The following is a 14,635-nucleotide window of genomic DNA, read 5'->3' on the forward strand; positions in this document are numbered from 1 at the left end:
AAAAATTTAAAATGTGATTGGAGAATTTTAAAATTCCAAAGGATTTGCTTTTATTTGTTCATGATTCGTTTGTTTGTCTGTCAATGGACCTTGCCCTTCTGAAGCAATAAACTTCCTTGATTCAGCTGATGAAAGTACCTTTCAGAGCTCAGATGTCATGAAGGCAAAATTCAGAGAAGTGGGACTTCGTGATTTCTGGACTCAGTATGCTGACCTGTTTCAGAATAGCCTGAATCTAGCCATGTATCTTTTAATGATGTTCAGATCAACATTCAGATCAACAATGATGTTCAGATCAATTTGTGAGGTTTTTTTATGCTGTGGCTACATTGGACGTCACTGAAGGAGAGCCTAAAGGCTGTGATCCACAGTGCCTAGGCGAAGAGAATCCTCTCCCACTCAGGACGGGGGCCTGTAGGGCTCCTTTACACCACGTTAGCCCTTTCCCCTGCCATAAAGGGGCTGGTGCGAGCATCAGGATCTCACCCTCTGAAACATGGAACCCAAAATGCCCTTGTTAGCTGTTCTGTGGAATGGAACCATACTGTAAAAGATCCCCTGCCGCTTCTGGTAAGAACAGGAGTTTGTTCAGGTGCCCTAGGCCATTATTTCCTCTCCCTTGACAATTTGGTGCAACATGTGTGCTAATTAGTTGCCACTGTCCACCCCAGAGGCAGCTGCATTTTAGTATATATGCAGTTTGTGAAGTGTTTGGGGATCTTTCAGGCCTGAAAAATAGAAATTCTGAATGTAAATGTAAAATACTAACCGCTCCCTTTGTCCAAAGTATTTCATATAAACTGTGCAGAAAATGTCCTAGAGACGCAGCAATGATTAAGGACATCTGCTGGAGACTAAAAACTAAGAGAGGTTGATGTATTTGTTAATCCCAACTGGTAAACGGTCTCCAGCAAGTGGCCTGAGTAGAAATCATAGTTGCCGTTTGACCTGTTAATGTTTTGTACTCCTGACGTTTATATCCTTCTCTTTCCCCTTTCAGATGAAGGAACAAATATGGAGGAGAAACAACCACTTGTCGCAGAGAGCCCCCACAGCAGTCACCAACGTCACAATGATGAAGGTGGGTGTGACTGTCAAATTTAGGCCAGAATGGAGGCACGGAAGTGAGGGAATGACCAGCCGCTTTTCAGGGAGAAAGAAGCACAGAGTTGTAAAGATAGAAACATCATCTTTTGACATTTTCATCCCCCATCGCGCCATCCTTTCACACTGTTGCAAAGGAGAGTGGAAGGGAGGCTTTGGGCTAGACCCACAAAGGGGTTTAAGTGCCCATCACTAGCATGTAGGCACCTATGTCCTGTTTTTAGGTGCCACTGCCTTTGTGCATGCCTAGCTCCACACACAATTTATGTGGGGAGGAAGTGGCAGCGTCCTTCCTTTCGCCCAGAGGTTAGGGTGCTAACCTGGATGTGGGAGAACCTGGTTCAGTGCCCCCATCAGCTTGCAACCTATTGGGCAGCTAAACCATCTGACACTAGAGGAGAGATTCTGTGGTGCGAACTGCAAGCAGACACGGGTGGCTGCCTTGGAGCCTGGATTTAGGTGCCAAATTCTGTGAGAAGGGTGTGGTGTAGGATACAGCCCTCTCTCGCCAGCTCCTATTGGTTAGCTTAGGCAGTAGCCACCTAGCATGCTGTTTTTTGTGGATCCCATTCTTGGGCGCCTAATTCTCCCCATTCACTTTATAGGAACCCTAGGTGCTTAATTCAGGCTCTGTTGATCCCATTGTTTCAGTGATTTTTCTACACACTAAAAGTTCGATGTAGCAATGCTGCGCTTTACCACACCTAAGTCCCTTTGCGGCTCCAGCCCTTGGAGACTGGAGAAGAGGGGAGGGGAGAGGGTTTCTCATTGTTCAGAGAGAGAAGTGGTCCGTTGCTCACAAAGGGAATGAGAGAAAGGGAGAATGAAACTCAGTGATAGTAAAGCTCTGTGTGGGGACTCGGAGTGGAGGTTCAGGGGGGCAGGTTTCTTGCAAGAGAAAAAACAAAGGCAATTCTACAAGAGGCACCTTATGATACAATGAGGCAGTTGCTATTATTTCTTCAGCCTGACTCTGCTCTGCTCTCCTTTCCTCTGCTCTGCTCTGCTATGTTGTTGTTATTTTGTTGATGTGCTTCTGCTTTGTATGCGCAGGGCATTTCTGGAGTATTACTACCTTGCTTCCTTGCCTTCACCAAGAGTTCTTTCACCATGAGTTCTGCTGAGGTAACTAAAGAACTAATCAGCACTTATGTCCTGAATGCATGGTCCAATTAAGGAGCCCATCACTTCCCTCGGAAAGAGCTCATTATTATTGGGGAGATGACACGGGTGTCTCTGTAGCTTTCATTAACCCATGAGATTTTGGGGGGCTGCTGATAGCACGGGATGAGCTGAGCGAAGTCCCAAATGTAGTGTTCTCTGTAGCACCAGGCCTACCAATCACGTCCGTTTTGTAGGGCTTACAGAATTCTTTTATGTGATAATGGAGGACAAAATTCAATCACTTTTACCCCAAAAGAGGGTGGAAAGATCATTGAGTTGTTGCTCGTGTGGATGGATACTCCATGAAGGCTCATGAAAATGGGTCGAACGGTGGAAACAGTGACTGGCTAAAAACAGACGTGCATAGCTTTCACTCAGAAACATCTCAAATATTTGAGGGTTGTCCCCTTCCAAATCACATCCTCGTTTTGGTTTCATTAAACGGATGTCTCTGAAGCTGACAACCAGCAACTTCAGTGGACTAAATTGTAATTATATTTAATTTTTACTTTTTCCCCACAGAAAGCCACAAGGAAGATGAAAATACAAAGTCAGGACCAGGTATTGTAGAGTAAAATTATTTCTGTTATTGTACACTAAGGTCTGTTTGCTAATATGGGACACTAGCTAGTCAAGGGGATTGATCAAGGAATATAAATCCTTTCACCTGCAGGTCACTAGGTCAAACCCAGTCCAGATTGGTAATGACAAAAGGATTTAGGTGTCAAACCCCCAGTTTTAGATGCCTAAATGCCAGATTTAGGAACCATTGTGATCCACAAAACCCCCCTCCACTGTGCCTAGCCGTATAGGTGCCTAAACTCACTTGGTGCCTCAGTGTTTTAGCAGTAAAAGTTCCTCCTGAGTTCCTTCTGCCTCTGGGCATGAGCACTGCTGCTTTCCTGTAGACATCCGGATGCTTATCTCCTGTCTAAGCCCCAGTGCGATCTGAAGAGAGGTGGAGGAGCCCCTGTCTCCTGGGTCTCTACTGATCCATTCGTTGTGCTCTGATGGTGCCTAACTCCACAGAGAACGGCCAGGGGAAGGAAGTGATTGTGGCCCTACTTCATGGTCCTTAGCCTAGTGTTAAGGTTCTCTCCTGGGATGTGGGAGACACTGGTTCAAGTTTTACCCTCTGCTGTAGCAGGTGAAGGGATTTGAACAGGCTTCTGTTATCTCTCATATGAGTGCTGAACCACTGGGCTATAAAGTTATTTTCTTTTTCTCTGTCCCAATTCATATTTAATTATTTGATTAAAGTGGAACAACTTCAACAAGAGATGGAGAGAGAGACCCATATCACAATATTTTATAATGCCAAAATGCCATTGTTAGCTGTTCTGTAGAATGGAACCGTACTGTAAAAGATCCCCTGCCGCTTCTTTTAAGAACAGGGGTTTGTTCAGGTGTCCTAGGCCAAAATTTCCCCTACCTTCACAACTTAGTGCAAAATGTTGTGTGCTAATTAATTGCCACTGTCCACCCCAGAGGCAGCTGCATTTTAGTATATATGTAGTTTGTGAAGTGTTTGGGGATCTTTCAGGCCTGAAAAATAGAAATTCTGAATGTAAATGTAAAATGCTAACCGCTCCCTTTGTCCAAATTATTTAATATACACTGTGCAGAAAATGTCCTAGAGACGCAGCAATGATGAAGGCCATCTGCTGGGGACTGAAAGCTAGGAGAGATTGATGTATTCCTTGATCCTAGCTGGTAAATCGTCCCCAGCAGGTGGCCTGAGTAGAAATCATAGTTGCCCTTTAAACTGTTAATTTTATGTACTCCTGATGTGTTTATCCTTCTCTTTCCCCTTTCAGTTGAAACTACAAAAACAGTTGTCGCACAGAGCCACCAGAGCAGTAACCAAAGTCAAGCTGATGAAGGTGGGTGTGACTGTCAAATTTAGGCCAGAATTGAGGCACGGAAGTGAAGGAATGACCAGCTGCTTTTCAGGGAGAAAGAAGCACAGAGTTGTAAAGATAGAAATATCATATTTTGACATTTGCATCCCCCACCTTGCCATCCTTTCACGCTGTTGCAAAGGACAGTGGAAGGGAGGCTTTGGGCTAGATCCACAAAGGGGCTTAGGTGCCTATCACTAGCATTTAGACAACTATGTCCTGTTTTTAGGTGCCACTGCTTCTGAGCATGCCTCGTTCCACACACAATGTATGTGGGGAGGAAGAGGCAATGTCCTTCCTTTCACCCACAGGTTAGAGTGCTAACCTGGATGTGGGAGCCTTTGGTTCAGTGTCCGCCTCTGCCTGCAGCTATTGGGCAACTAAACCATCTGACATTAGAGGAGAAGTTCCTGGCTGTGGACTGCAGGCAAGCACGGGTGGCCTCCATTCAGCCTGGATTTAGGTGCCACATTCTGTGAGAAGGGTGTGGCGTAGGATACAGCCCTCTCTCGCCAGCTCCTATTGGCTAGGTTAGGCAGCTCCCCATCTATCATGCTGGTTTTTGTGGATCCCATTCTTGGGCGCCTGATTCTCCCCATTCATTTTATAGGAACCCTAGGTGCTTAACTCAGGCTCTGTTGATTCCATTGTTTCTGTGATTTTTTTCTACACACTAAAAGTTCGATGTAGCAATGCTGCGCTTTACCACGCCTCAGTCCCTTTGTGGCTCCAGCTCTTGGAGACTGGAGAAGAGGGGAGGGGAGAGGGTATCCCATTGCTCAGAGAGAGAAGTGGTCTGTTGCTCACAAAGGAAATGAGTGGAAGGGAGAGTGAAGCTCTGTGTGGGGACTCGGAGTGGAGGTTGGGGGGGGGGGTGGAAGATTTCTTGCAAAAGAAAAAACAAAGGCAATTCTACAAGAGGCACCCACCTTACAGTTTGCCAGTTGCTATTATTTCTTCAGCCTGTCTCTGCTCCCCTCTGTTCTGTTGTGGTGTTATTTGTTGATGTGCTTCTGCTTTGTGCGTACACGGCATTTCTGGACCATTACTACTTTGCTCCCTAGCCTTCACCAAGAGTTCTTTCACCATGAGTTCTGCTGAGGTAACTAAAGAACTAATCAGCACTTATGTCCTGAATGCACGGTCTAATTCAGGAACCCATCACTTCCCTCGGAAAGAGCTTATTATTATTGTTATCCCCCATTTATAGAGGGGGAGATGACACGGGTGTCTCTGTAGCATCTGTTAACACATGAGATTTTGGGGGGCTGCTAGTAGTACGGGATAAGCTGAGCGAAGTCCCAAATGTAGTGTTCTCTGTAGCACCAGGCCTACCAATCACGTCCGTTTTGTAGGGCTTACAGAATTCTTTTATGTGAGAATGAAGGAGAAAATTCAATCACTTTTACCCCAAAAGAGGGTGGAAAGATCATTGAATTGTTGCTCATGTGGATGGATACTCCATGAAGGCTCATGAAAATGGGTCGAACGGTGGAAACAGTGACTGGCTAAAAACAGACGTGCATAGCTTTCACTCAGAAACATCTCAAATATTTGAGGGGTGTCCCCTTCCAAATCACATCCTCATTTTGGTTTCATTAAACGGATGTCTCTGGAGCTGACAACCAGCAACTTCAGTGGAATAAATTGTAATTATATTTAATTTTTACTTTTTCCCCACAGAAAGCCGCAAGGGAGATGAAAATACAAAGTCAGGGCCAGGTACTGAAGAGTAAAATTATTTCTGTTATTGTACACTAAGGTCTGTTTGCTAATATGGGACACTAGTGGTCAAGGGGATTGATCAAGGAATATAAATCCTTTCACCTGTAGGTCACTAGGCCAAACCCAGTCCAGATTGGTAATGACAAAAGGATTTAGGTGCCAAACCCCCAGTTTTAGATGCCTAAATGCCAGATTTAGGAACCATTGTGATCCACAAAACCCCCCTCTACTGTGCCTAGCCATATAGGTGCCTAAACTCACTTGGTGCCTCAGTGTTTTAGCAGTAAAAAGTTCCTCCTGAGTTCCTTCTGCCTCTGGGCATGAGCACTGCTGCCTTCCTGTAGACATCCGGATGCCTATCTCCTGTGTAAGCCCCAGTGTGATCTGAAGAGAAGTGGAGGAGCCCCTGTCTCCTGGGTCTCTACTGATCCATTCGTTGTGCTCTGATGGTGCCTAACTCCACAGAGAACGGCCGGGGGAAGGAAGTGATTGTGGCCCTCCTTCATAGTCCTTAGCCTAGTGGTTAAGGTTCTGTCCTGGGATGTGGGAGACACTACTGCTGTAGCAGGTGAAGGGATTTGAACAGGCATCTGTTATCTCTCATATGAGTGCTGAACCACTAGGCTATAGTTATTTTCTTTTTCTCTGGCCCAATTTATATTTAATTATTTGATTAAAGTGGAAGAACTTCAACAAGAGATGGAGAGAGAGACTCACATGACAATATTTTATAGCCTAATGGCTAAGTCATGCATGTGAGAGGTGGGGGATTCCTGTTCAAATCCTATTTTCCTCATCGGGGAATCTGAACCAGGGTCTTCCACATCCTGGGTGAGTACTATAACCACTGGTACTCCCACATCCTGGGTGAGTACCATAACAGTCATGAAGGAGCAGATCCCCCTCCCAATCCTCCCAGCCATTTTGTGCAGAGGGAGGCAGATGCCTAACTCACTCTCACAAGAACTGAGTTAGGCATCCATGCCATCTGACTTCAGGAGAGGGCTCCCTGGTTGTGGATCGGTACGCAGAGATATGCACATTGCTGTATGGTTATTACATATGCATGTTCTATGGGGCAGGCCTTCTGTTGTTTTGGTGGAATCACCAAAGTGATGAACCTGACATTTTAAGACTGTGCAGATCATTTGTTGGTGTTCCAAACCAAAGAGTTCACTTTGCAGAACCAGGCTAGATCTTTAACATAGACAAGGCTTCCTAATGGTTGTATCTTTTTATTTTTTTTTTCTCCATGTATTATACCTGCAGAACCTGAATATGAAAATGTACGTGTTTCTGAAGATGCAGCTAATAGATCAGGTACTGAGGTAGTGCTATAGAGGAGTGAAAGATGGGGGATGCACCTGGAGGCTTAAAGTATAAATAATTCAATTTTTTTCCTCTGGTGGTTGAACACATGTGTTAGTGTAATCCAGCAGATAGTGGTCTGGAGTGGGAGTCAGGAGACTTGCCTTCTGTTGTTAGCTCTGCCACTGATGACCTACTGGACCCTGTCAAATCCCTTCCCTTCTCCTGCACCAATTTCCCTATCCTTAAGATATTGAGACTTGCTCTTCTTTGTAAGGTGTTTTAAGATCTATCGATACGAAGTGCTATGTAAGATCAAAGTATTACAGTTAGGATGCCATATGAGAAACTCCTTATGACACATGAACAATTGGCCACTGCCACCCTCTATAAACTGTGAGAGGAATGCACAGAGCTGCTTTCAAAACGGTTTCTGCACAAATTATCCCAGCCCAGCCATGCAGTCATGACAAAATTGTGTAGTCGGCATTATTATAGCCACTGCTGACAAAGCTAAACTAATGACCGTGGAGGCCTGAGCTTTGTCCATTGCTAGGAGGGAATCCGTAACCAAGAAGACAAGTCTCTGTGCTCGACCCAGGCCAAAGCCCCAAGTGGTTGAGGAAATCTGAGGATTCCAGATGGTTCCAAAGTTGGCTCACCAGCCCATGGCCCAAGATGCCAAACTGGAGCTGGCTGAAAGTTGGGATTTCCAGTTCACGAGACATTTCAGCATTTTGAAGTTTCTCACGAATCAGACATTTGGATATGATTTCATTTCTGATACAAAATGAAACTTGCTCTGGGAGATGGCAGCTGCTGAGTGAAATTGACTTGGTTCAGGGCAGCTATGAAACTGACAAGAAGGTCAGTTTTGCTCAGCAGCTCCCAGATCCTTGGGAGCACATCTCGGGCCAGTCAGCTGTCTCGGGCTCCCTGGGTTTGGGCTGCAGGGCTAACAAATTACTATGTTCTTATTCGGGTGCAGGTTGGAGCCTGAGCTCAGACACCGTCCACCTTCACAGGGTGCCAGAGTATCGTCTCCTGCCCCAGCCCAAATGTCTACAGAGCAACTTCCCAGCCCAGAGCCAGAGTCAGCTGAGCATGGCCAGCCGTGGGTGTTTTATTCCTGTGTAGATCTACTCTCAGGGCCTGATGCTCTGGAGTAGCTGATCCAAGAGTCTGGAAGCCCTAAGTCTCCAGCCTTGGGGCAGCCCACAGGGTGGGGATGTCCTGGAGCCACAGACCCTAGGAGGCTGTGAAAGGACCTCCAGGCTCCCAGCTGTGTGGTAGGAGCCTGAAACCCTGAGAGGCCACAAGATTCCCATGCTCCCTGCTCGAGAGCTAGGAGCTAAGCCCCAGTTAGTCAAGTCTCCCAGGGCTTTCAGACTCCCAGCTCCGGCTGGAAACCTTTGCACTGTGGAGCTACCCCAGGGTTATGGACTCTACAAGCCTGGAGTCCCCCGTTCTGGGGCAGATGGCTCAGTGGAACTGACATAATGACAGACCATCCATTACGGCTGACTCCCCGGGCTGCCTGATGTGCCAGAGCGCTGCCCAAAATTGTGCCAGTCCCAACACATCCATCCCACCACCTCCTTCCTTTTGCTGGGGCTTCAGAGGACGTCACTGAAGGAGAGCCTAAAGGCTGTGATCCACAGTGCCTAGGCCAAGAGAATCCTCTCCCACTCAGGACGGGGGCTTGTAGGGCTCCTTTACACCACGTTAGCCCTTTCTTCTGCCATAAAGGGGCTGGTGCAAGCATCAGGATCTCACCCTCTGAAACATGGAACCCAAAATGCCATTGTTAGCTGTTCTGTGGAATGGAACCATACTGTAAAAGATCCTCTGCCGCTTCTGGTAAGAACAGGGGTTTGTTCAGGTGCCCATGGCCATTATTTCCTCTCCCTTGACAACTTGGTGCAACATGTTGTTTGCTAATTAGTTGCCACTGTCCACCCCAGAGGCAGCTGCATTTTAGTATATATGCAGTTTGTGAAGTGTTTGGGGATCTTTCAGGCCTGAAAAATAGAAATTCAGAATGTAAATGTAAAATACTAACCGCTCCCTTTGTCCAAAGTATTTCATATACACTGTGCAGAAAATGTCCTAGAGATGCGGCAATGACTAAGAACATCTGCTGGGCACTGAAAACTAGGAGGGGTTGATGTATTTGTTAAGCCCAACTGGTAAACGGTCCCCAGCAGATGGCCTGAGTAGAAATCATAGTTGCTATTTGACCTGTTAATGTTTTGTACTCCTGACATTTATATCCTTCTCTTTCCCCTTTCAGATGAAGGAACAAATAAGGAGGAGAAACAACCACTTGTCGCACAGAGCCCCCCCAGCGGTGACCAAAGTGAAGATGCTGAAGGTGGGTGTGGCTGTCAAATTTAGGCCAGAATGGAGGCACGGAAGTGAGGGAATGACCAGCTGCTTTTCAGGGAGAAAGAAGCACAGAGTTGTAAAGATAGAAACATCATCTTTTGACATTTGCATCCCCCCCCCCGGCCATCCTTTCACGCTGTTGCAAAGGAGAGTGCAAGGGAGGCGTTGGGCTAGTTGCACAAAGGGTTTAGGTGCTTATTATAGTTTAGACATCTATGTCCTGTTTTGAGGTGCCAGTGCTTCTGAGCATGCCTAGCTCCACAGACAACATGTGGGGAGGAAGTGGCAGCGTCCTTCCTTTCGCCCAGAGGTTAGGTTGCTAAGTTGGATGTGGGATTCCCGGGTTCAGTGCCCCCATCTGCCTGCAACCTATTGGGCAGCTAAACCATCTGACACTAGAGGAGAGGTTCCTGGCTGTGGACTGCAAGCAGACACGAGTGACCTCCTTGCAGCCTGGATTTAGGTGCCAAATTCTGTGAGAAGGGTGTGGCGTAGGATACAGCCCTCTCTTGCCAGCTCCTATTAGCTAGCTTAGGCAGCTCCCCACCTAGCATGCTGGTTTTTGTGGATCCCATTCTTGGGTGCCTCAGGCTCTGTTGATCCCTTTCTTGTTTCAGTGATTTTTCTACACACCTAAAAGTTTGATGTTGCAATGCTGCGCTTTACCATGCCTGAGTCCCTTTCCAGCTCTAGCCCTTGGAGACTGGAGAAGAGGGGAGGGGAGAGGGTTTCTCATTGCTCAGAGAGAGGAGTGGTGCGTTGCTCACAAAGGGAATGAGGGAAAGGGAGGGTGAAACTCAGTGATAGTAAAGCTCTGTGGGGGGACTCAGAGTGGAGGTTTGGGGGGGGCAGGTTTCTTGCAAGAGAAAAAACAAAGGCAATTCTGCAAGAAGCACCCACCCTACAGTTTGGCAGTCGTTATTTCTTCAGCCTGTCTCTGCTCCCCTCTGCTCTGTTGTGGTGGTATCTGTTGATGTGCTTCTGCTTTGTGTGTACAGGGCATTTCTGGAGCATTACTACCTTGCTCCCTAGCCTTCACCAAGAGTTTTTTCACCATGAGTTCTGCTGAGGTAACTAAAGAACTAATCAGCACTTATGTCCTGAATGCCCGGTCCAATTCAGGAGCCCATCACTTCCCTTGGAAAGAGCTCATTATTATTGTTATCCCCCATTTATAGATGGGGAGATGATACGGGTGTCTCTGTAGTATCCGTTAACACATGAGATTTTGGGGGGCTGCTAGTAGTACGGGATAAGCTGAGCGAAGTCCCAAATGTAGTGTTCTCTGTAGCACCAGGCCTACCAATCACGTCCGTTTTGTAGGGCTTACAGAATTCTTTTATGTGAGAATGAAGGAGAAAATTCAATCACTTTTACCCCAAAAGAGGGTGGAAAGATCATTGAATTGTTGCTCATGTGGATGGATACTCCATGAAGGCTCATGAAAATGGGTCGAACGGTGGAAACACTGACTGGCTAAAAACAGACGTGCATAGCTTTCACTCAGAAACATCTCAAATATTTGAGGGGTGTCCCCTTCCAAATCACATCCTCATTTTGGTTTCATTAAACGGATGTCTCTGGAGCTGACAACCAGCAACTTCAGTGGACTAAATTGTAATTATATTTAATTTTTACTTTTTCCCCACAGAAAGCCGCAAGGGAGATGAAAATACAAAGTCAGGGCCAGGTACTGAAGAGTAAAATTATTTCTGTTATTGTACACTAAGGTCTGTTTGCTAATATGGGACACTAGTGGTCAAGGGGATTGATCAAGGAATATAAATCCTTTCACCTGTAGGTCACTAGGCCAAACCCAGTCCAGATTGGTAATGACAAAAGGATTTAGGTGCCAAACCCCCAGTTTTAGATGCCTAAATGCCAGATTTAGGAACCATTGTGATCCACAAAACCCCCCTCTACTGTGCCTAGCCGTATAGGTGCCTAAACTCACTTGGTGCCTCAGTGTTTTAGCAGTAAAAGTTCCTCCTGAGTTCCTTCTGCCTCTGGGCATGAGCACTGCTGCCTCCCTGTAGACATCCGGATGCTTATCTCCTGTCTAAGCCCCAGTGCGATCTGAAGAGAGGTGGAGGAGCCCCTGTCTCCTGGGTCTCTACTGATCCATTCGTTGTGCTCTGATGGTGCCTAACTCCACAGAGAACGGCCGGGGGAAGGAAGTGGTTGTGGCCCTACTTCATGGTCCTTAGCCTAGTGTTAAGGTTCTCTCCTGGGATGTGGGAGACACTGGTTCAAGTTTTACCCTCTGCTGTAGCAGGTGAAGGGATTTGAACAGGCATCTGTTATCTCTCATGAGTGCTGAACCACTGGGCTATAAAGTTATTTTCTTTTTCTCTGTCCCAATTCATATTTAATTATTTGATTAAAGTTGAACAACTTCAACAAGAGATGGAGAGAGAGACCCATATCACAATATTTTATAATGCCAAAATGCCATTGTTAGCTGTTCTGTAGAATGGAACCGTACTGTAAAAGATCCCCTGCCGCTTCTTTTAAGAACAGGGGTTTGTTCAGGTGTCCTAGGCCAAAATTTCCCCTACCTTCACAACTTAGTGCAAAATGTTGTGTGCTAATTAGTTGCCACTGTCCACCCCAGAGGCAGCTGCATTTTAGTATATATGTAGTTTGTGAAGTGTTTGGGGAACTTTCAGGCCTGAAAAATAGAAATTCTGAATGTAAATGTAAAATGCTAACCCTTTGTCCATATGATTTCATATACACTGTGCAGAAAATGTCCTAGAGACGCAGCAATGATGAAGGGCATCTGCTGGAGACTGAAAACTAGGAGCGGTTGTTGTGTTCATTAATCCCAACTGGAAAACCGTCCCCAGCAGGTGGCCTGAGTAGAAATCATGGTTGCCCTTTAAACTGTTATTGTTTTGTACTCCTGATGTGTTTATCCTTCTCTTTCTCTTTCAGATGAAGCTACAAAGGTAGAGGAGAGAAATCCACTTGTCGCACAGAGCCCCCACAGTGGTAACCAAAGTCAAGCTGATGAAGGTGGGTGAGGCTGTCAAATTTAGGCCAGAATTGAGGCATGGAAGTGAGGGAATGACCAGCTGTTTTTCAGGGAGAAAGAAGCACAGAGTTGTAAAGATAGAAACATCAACTTTTGACATTTGCATCCCCCCCCCGCCATCCTTTCACGCTGTTGCAGAGGAGAGTGGAAGGGAGGCTTTGGGCTAGATCCACGAAGGGGCTTAGGTGCCTATCACTAGCATTTAGACAACTATGTCCTGTTTTTAGGTGCCACTGCCTTTGAGCCTGCCTAGATCCGCACAAATGTATGTGGGGAGGAAGTGGCAGCGTCCTTCCTTTCACCCACAGATTAGAGTGCTAACCTGGATGTGGGAGATCGTGGTTCAGTGCCCCCCTCTGCCTGCAGCTAAACCATCTGACACTGGAGGAGAGATTCTGTGGTGTGGTCTGCAAGCAGGGATGGGCGGTGTCCCTGCAGCCTGGATTTAGGTGCCAAATTCTGTGAGAATGATGCTTTATCATCTATTTAAGCCCCAGTGTTATCTGAAAAGAGGTGGAGGAGCCCTTGTCGTGTGTGCTTAAGTTCCTTTGTGGATGTAGGCCAAAGCTGTTGCCATCTGATATCAGTTGAATAGCCTTTATGAAAATTTCTGTGGTTAATTTGGAAATATCAGTTCCCAGGGCTGTGTATCTGGCATCTTTCATGGGTGAATAAAGTTAACACAGATACCTTCCTGGGTCCAGAAGCTTTAATTATTTTAAATTGATCTACTTGAAAATGATATCCTAACACAGTAGTACCTGTCTGTCACAATGAGGTGTGAACCTAAGTAGCAGCTGGTAGTAAGTCAAGATTGGAGCTAATTGAAGGCCTGCAGAAAAGTCTTAACTATGTTGTACTGTGTGCAGAACTAGAAGGAAAATATTCTATATCTTACATATAATGAATGAAGCTGTCACTGAGCTAGTTCTGCAGAAACTGACCATATTAACTTTTGATAAGGATTTCTAACTCTTTGTGGCTCTATTAAATTGATGTCTTTATGTGTGGGTCCTGCAACTGCAGTTCTTGTCTCTGAAAATGAAAACATGGCTGGAACTGAAACAGGTACTGAGACAGTACTATAGAGCAGGGCTTCTCAACCTGAGGGTCGGGACCAAAATTGGGTCGCCAGAATGTTTCAAAGGGTCGTGTGGCAGCCCCATGGGGCTGGCTGGGTTCATCTCCCTGCTCCAGGCACTGAAACCTCTGAGGTCCCTGCGCCATTCAAGTTTGGCCCAGCCATCATGATTACGGGAGCTTGGGTAGGCCAAATCTGAGTGAGTGGCACAGCAACCCCATGAGCCAGGTCACAACTCCACTCTCTCAAATTTGGTTCAGTGAGAGTGGCGGGGCCAAACCTGAGCAGCACTGCAGCCCAGTTGGTTGCAATGCCCAGAGCCAAGCCCAGTCAGCTCCACAGCCTGGGGGACTGCAGGAGCTGCCACTGTGGGGTGAGTGCTGGGAAGGACTTGACAGAAACCACCTCAGTGCCTCCACCTCCAGGCTATTTAGTGGGTTGTGAAAAGCCATAAACATTTACAAATGGGTCCTGAGTCCAAAAAGGTTGACAACCACTGCTACAGAGGAAGGAAACACGGGCTTTCAGTATTGCACTTGGAGAGTCAAAATCTAAAGAATTTCAGCATGTTCTTAGGATGAAGAACTCCATTCTTCTGGTGGCTTAACATGTCTGTTAAAAATGAGGTTGTGCAGTCTAGGGACTAAGACATTGGACCAGGAGTCAGAAGACCTGCATTTTAGTTTCAGGCCCGCTGAATGATCTTGAGCACATCTATTCTGTGGGGGATACAGCTGTGTGCCCCTATTTGTAAAGCACTTATATCTCTGGAGGAAAAACACGTCAGATCAGAGCTAAGTGATACCAAGATGAGAGCCCTTTGTATGGTGAATGACCAATCGTCCAACGCCATCTTTTGAATGTGAAACATAAGCACTTGAGGGTTACCATTCATGTTCCCTCTAAATTTTCCTTGTTCTGAGCAGG

At 46.3% G+C, this 14,635-nt stretch overlaps 1 protein-coding gene across 2 annotated transcripts in view; it reads left to right on the forward strand.

Moving 5' to 3' along the window:
• CD58 (CD58 molecule) overlaps window positions 1–14,635 on the forward strand; it is an 83,665-nt gene that overhangs the window by 23,221 nt on the left and 45,809 nt on the right. For both annotated transcript variants that reach the window (XM_067546017.1, XM_067546016.1), the window contains exons 7-14: window positions 1,001–1,081; window positions 2,791–2,829; window positions 4,086–4,151; window positions 5,853–5,891; window positions 7,164–7,214; window positions 9,496–9,576; window positions 11,242–11,280; window positions 12,528–12,608. In XM_067546017.1, the coding sequence (XP_067402118.1) occupies window positions 1,001–1,081; window positions 2,791–2,829; window positions 4,086–4,151; window positions 5,853–5,891; window positions 7,164–7,214; window positions 9,496–9,576; window positions 11,242–11,280; window positions 12,528–12,608 (477 nt within the window). The remainder of the gene's footprint in view (window positions 1–1,000; window positions 1,082–2,790; window positions 2,830–4,085; window positions 4,152–5,852; window positions 5,892–7,163; window positions 7,215–9,495; window positions 9,577–11,241; window positions 11,281–12,527; window positions 12,609–14,635) is intronic.

The sequence above is a fragment of the Emydura macquarii genome, unplaced genomic scaffold, assembly GCF_026122565.2.
Source record: "Emydura macquarii macquarii isolate MOO-44397 ecotype Brisbane River unplaced genomic scaffold, CSIRO-AGI_Emac_v2 contig_1119, whole genome shotgun sequence".
NCBI lineage: Eukaryota > Metazoa > Chordata > Testudines > Chelidae > Emydura > Emydura macquarii.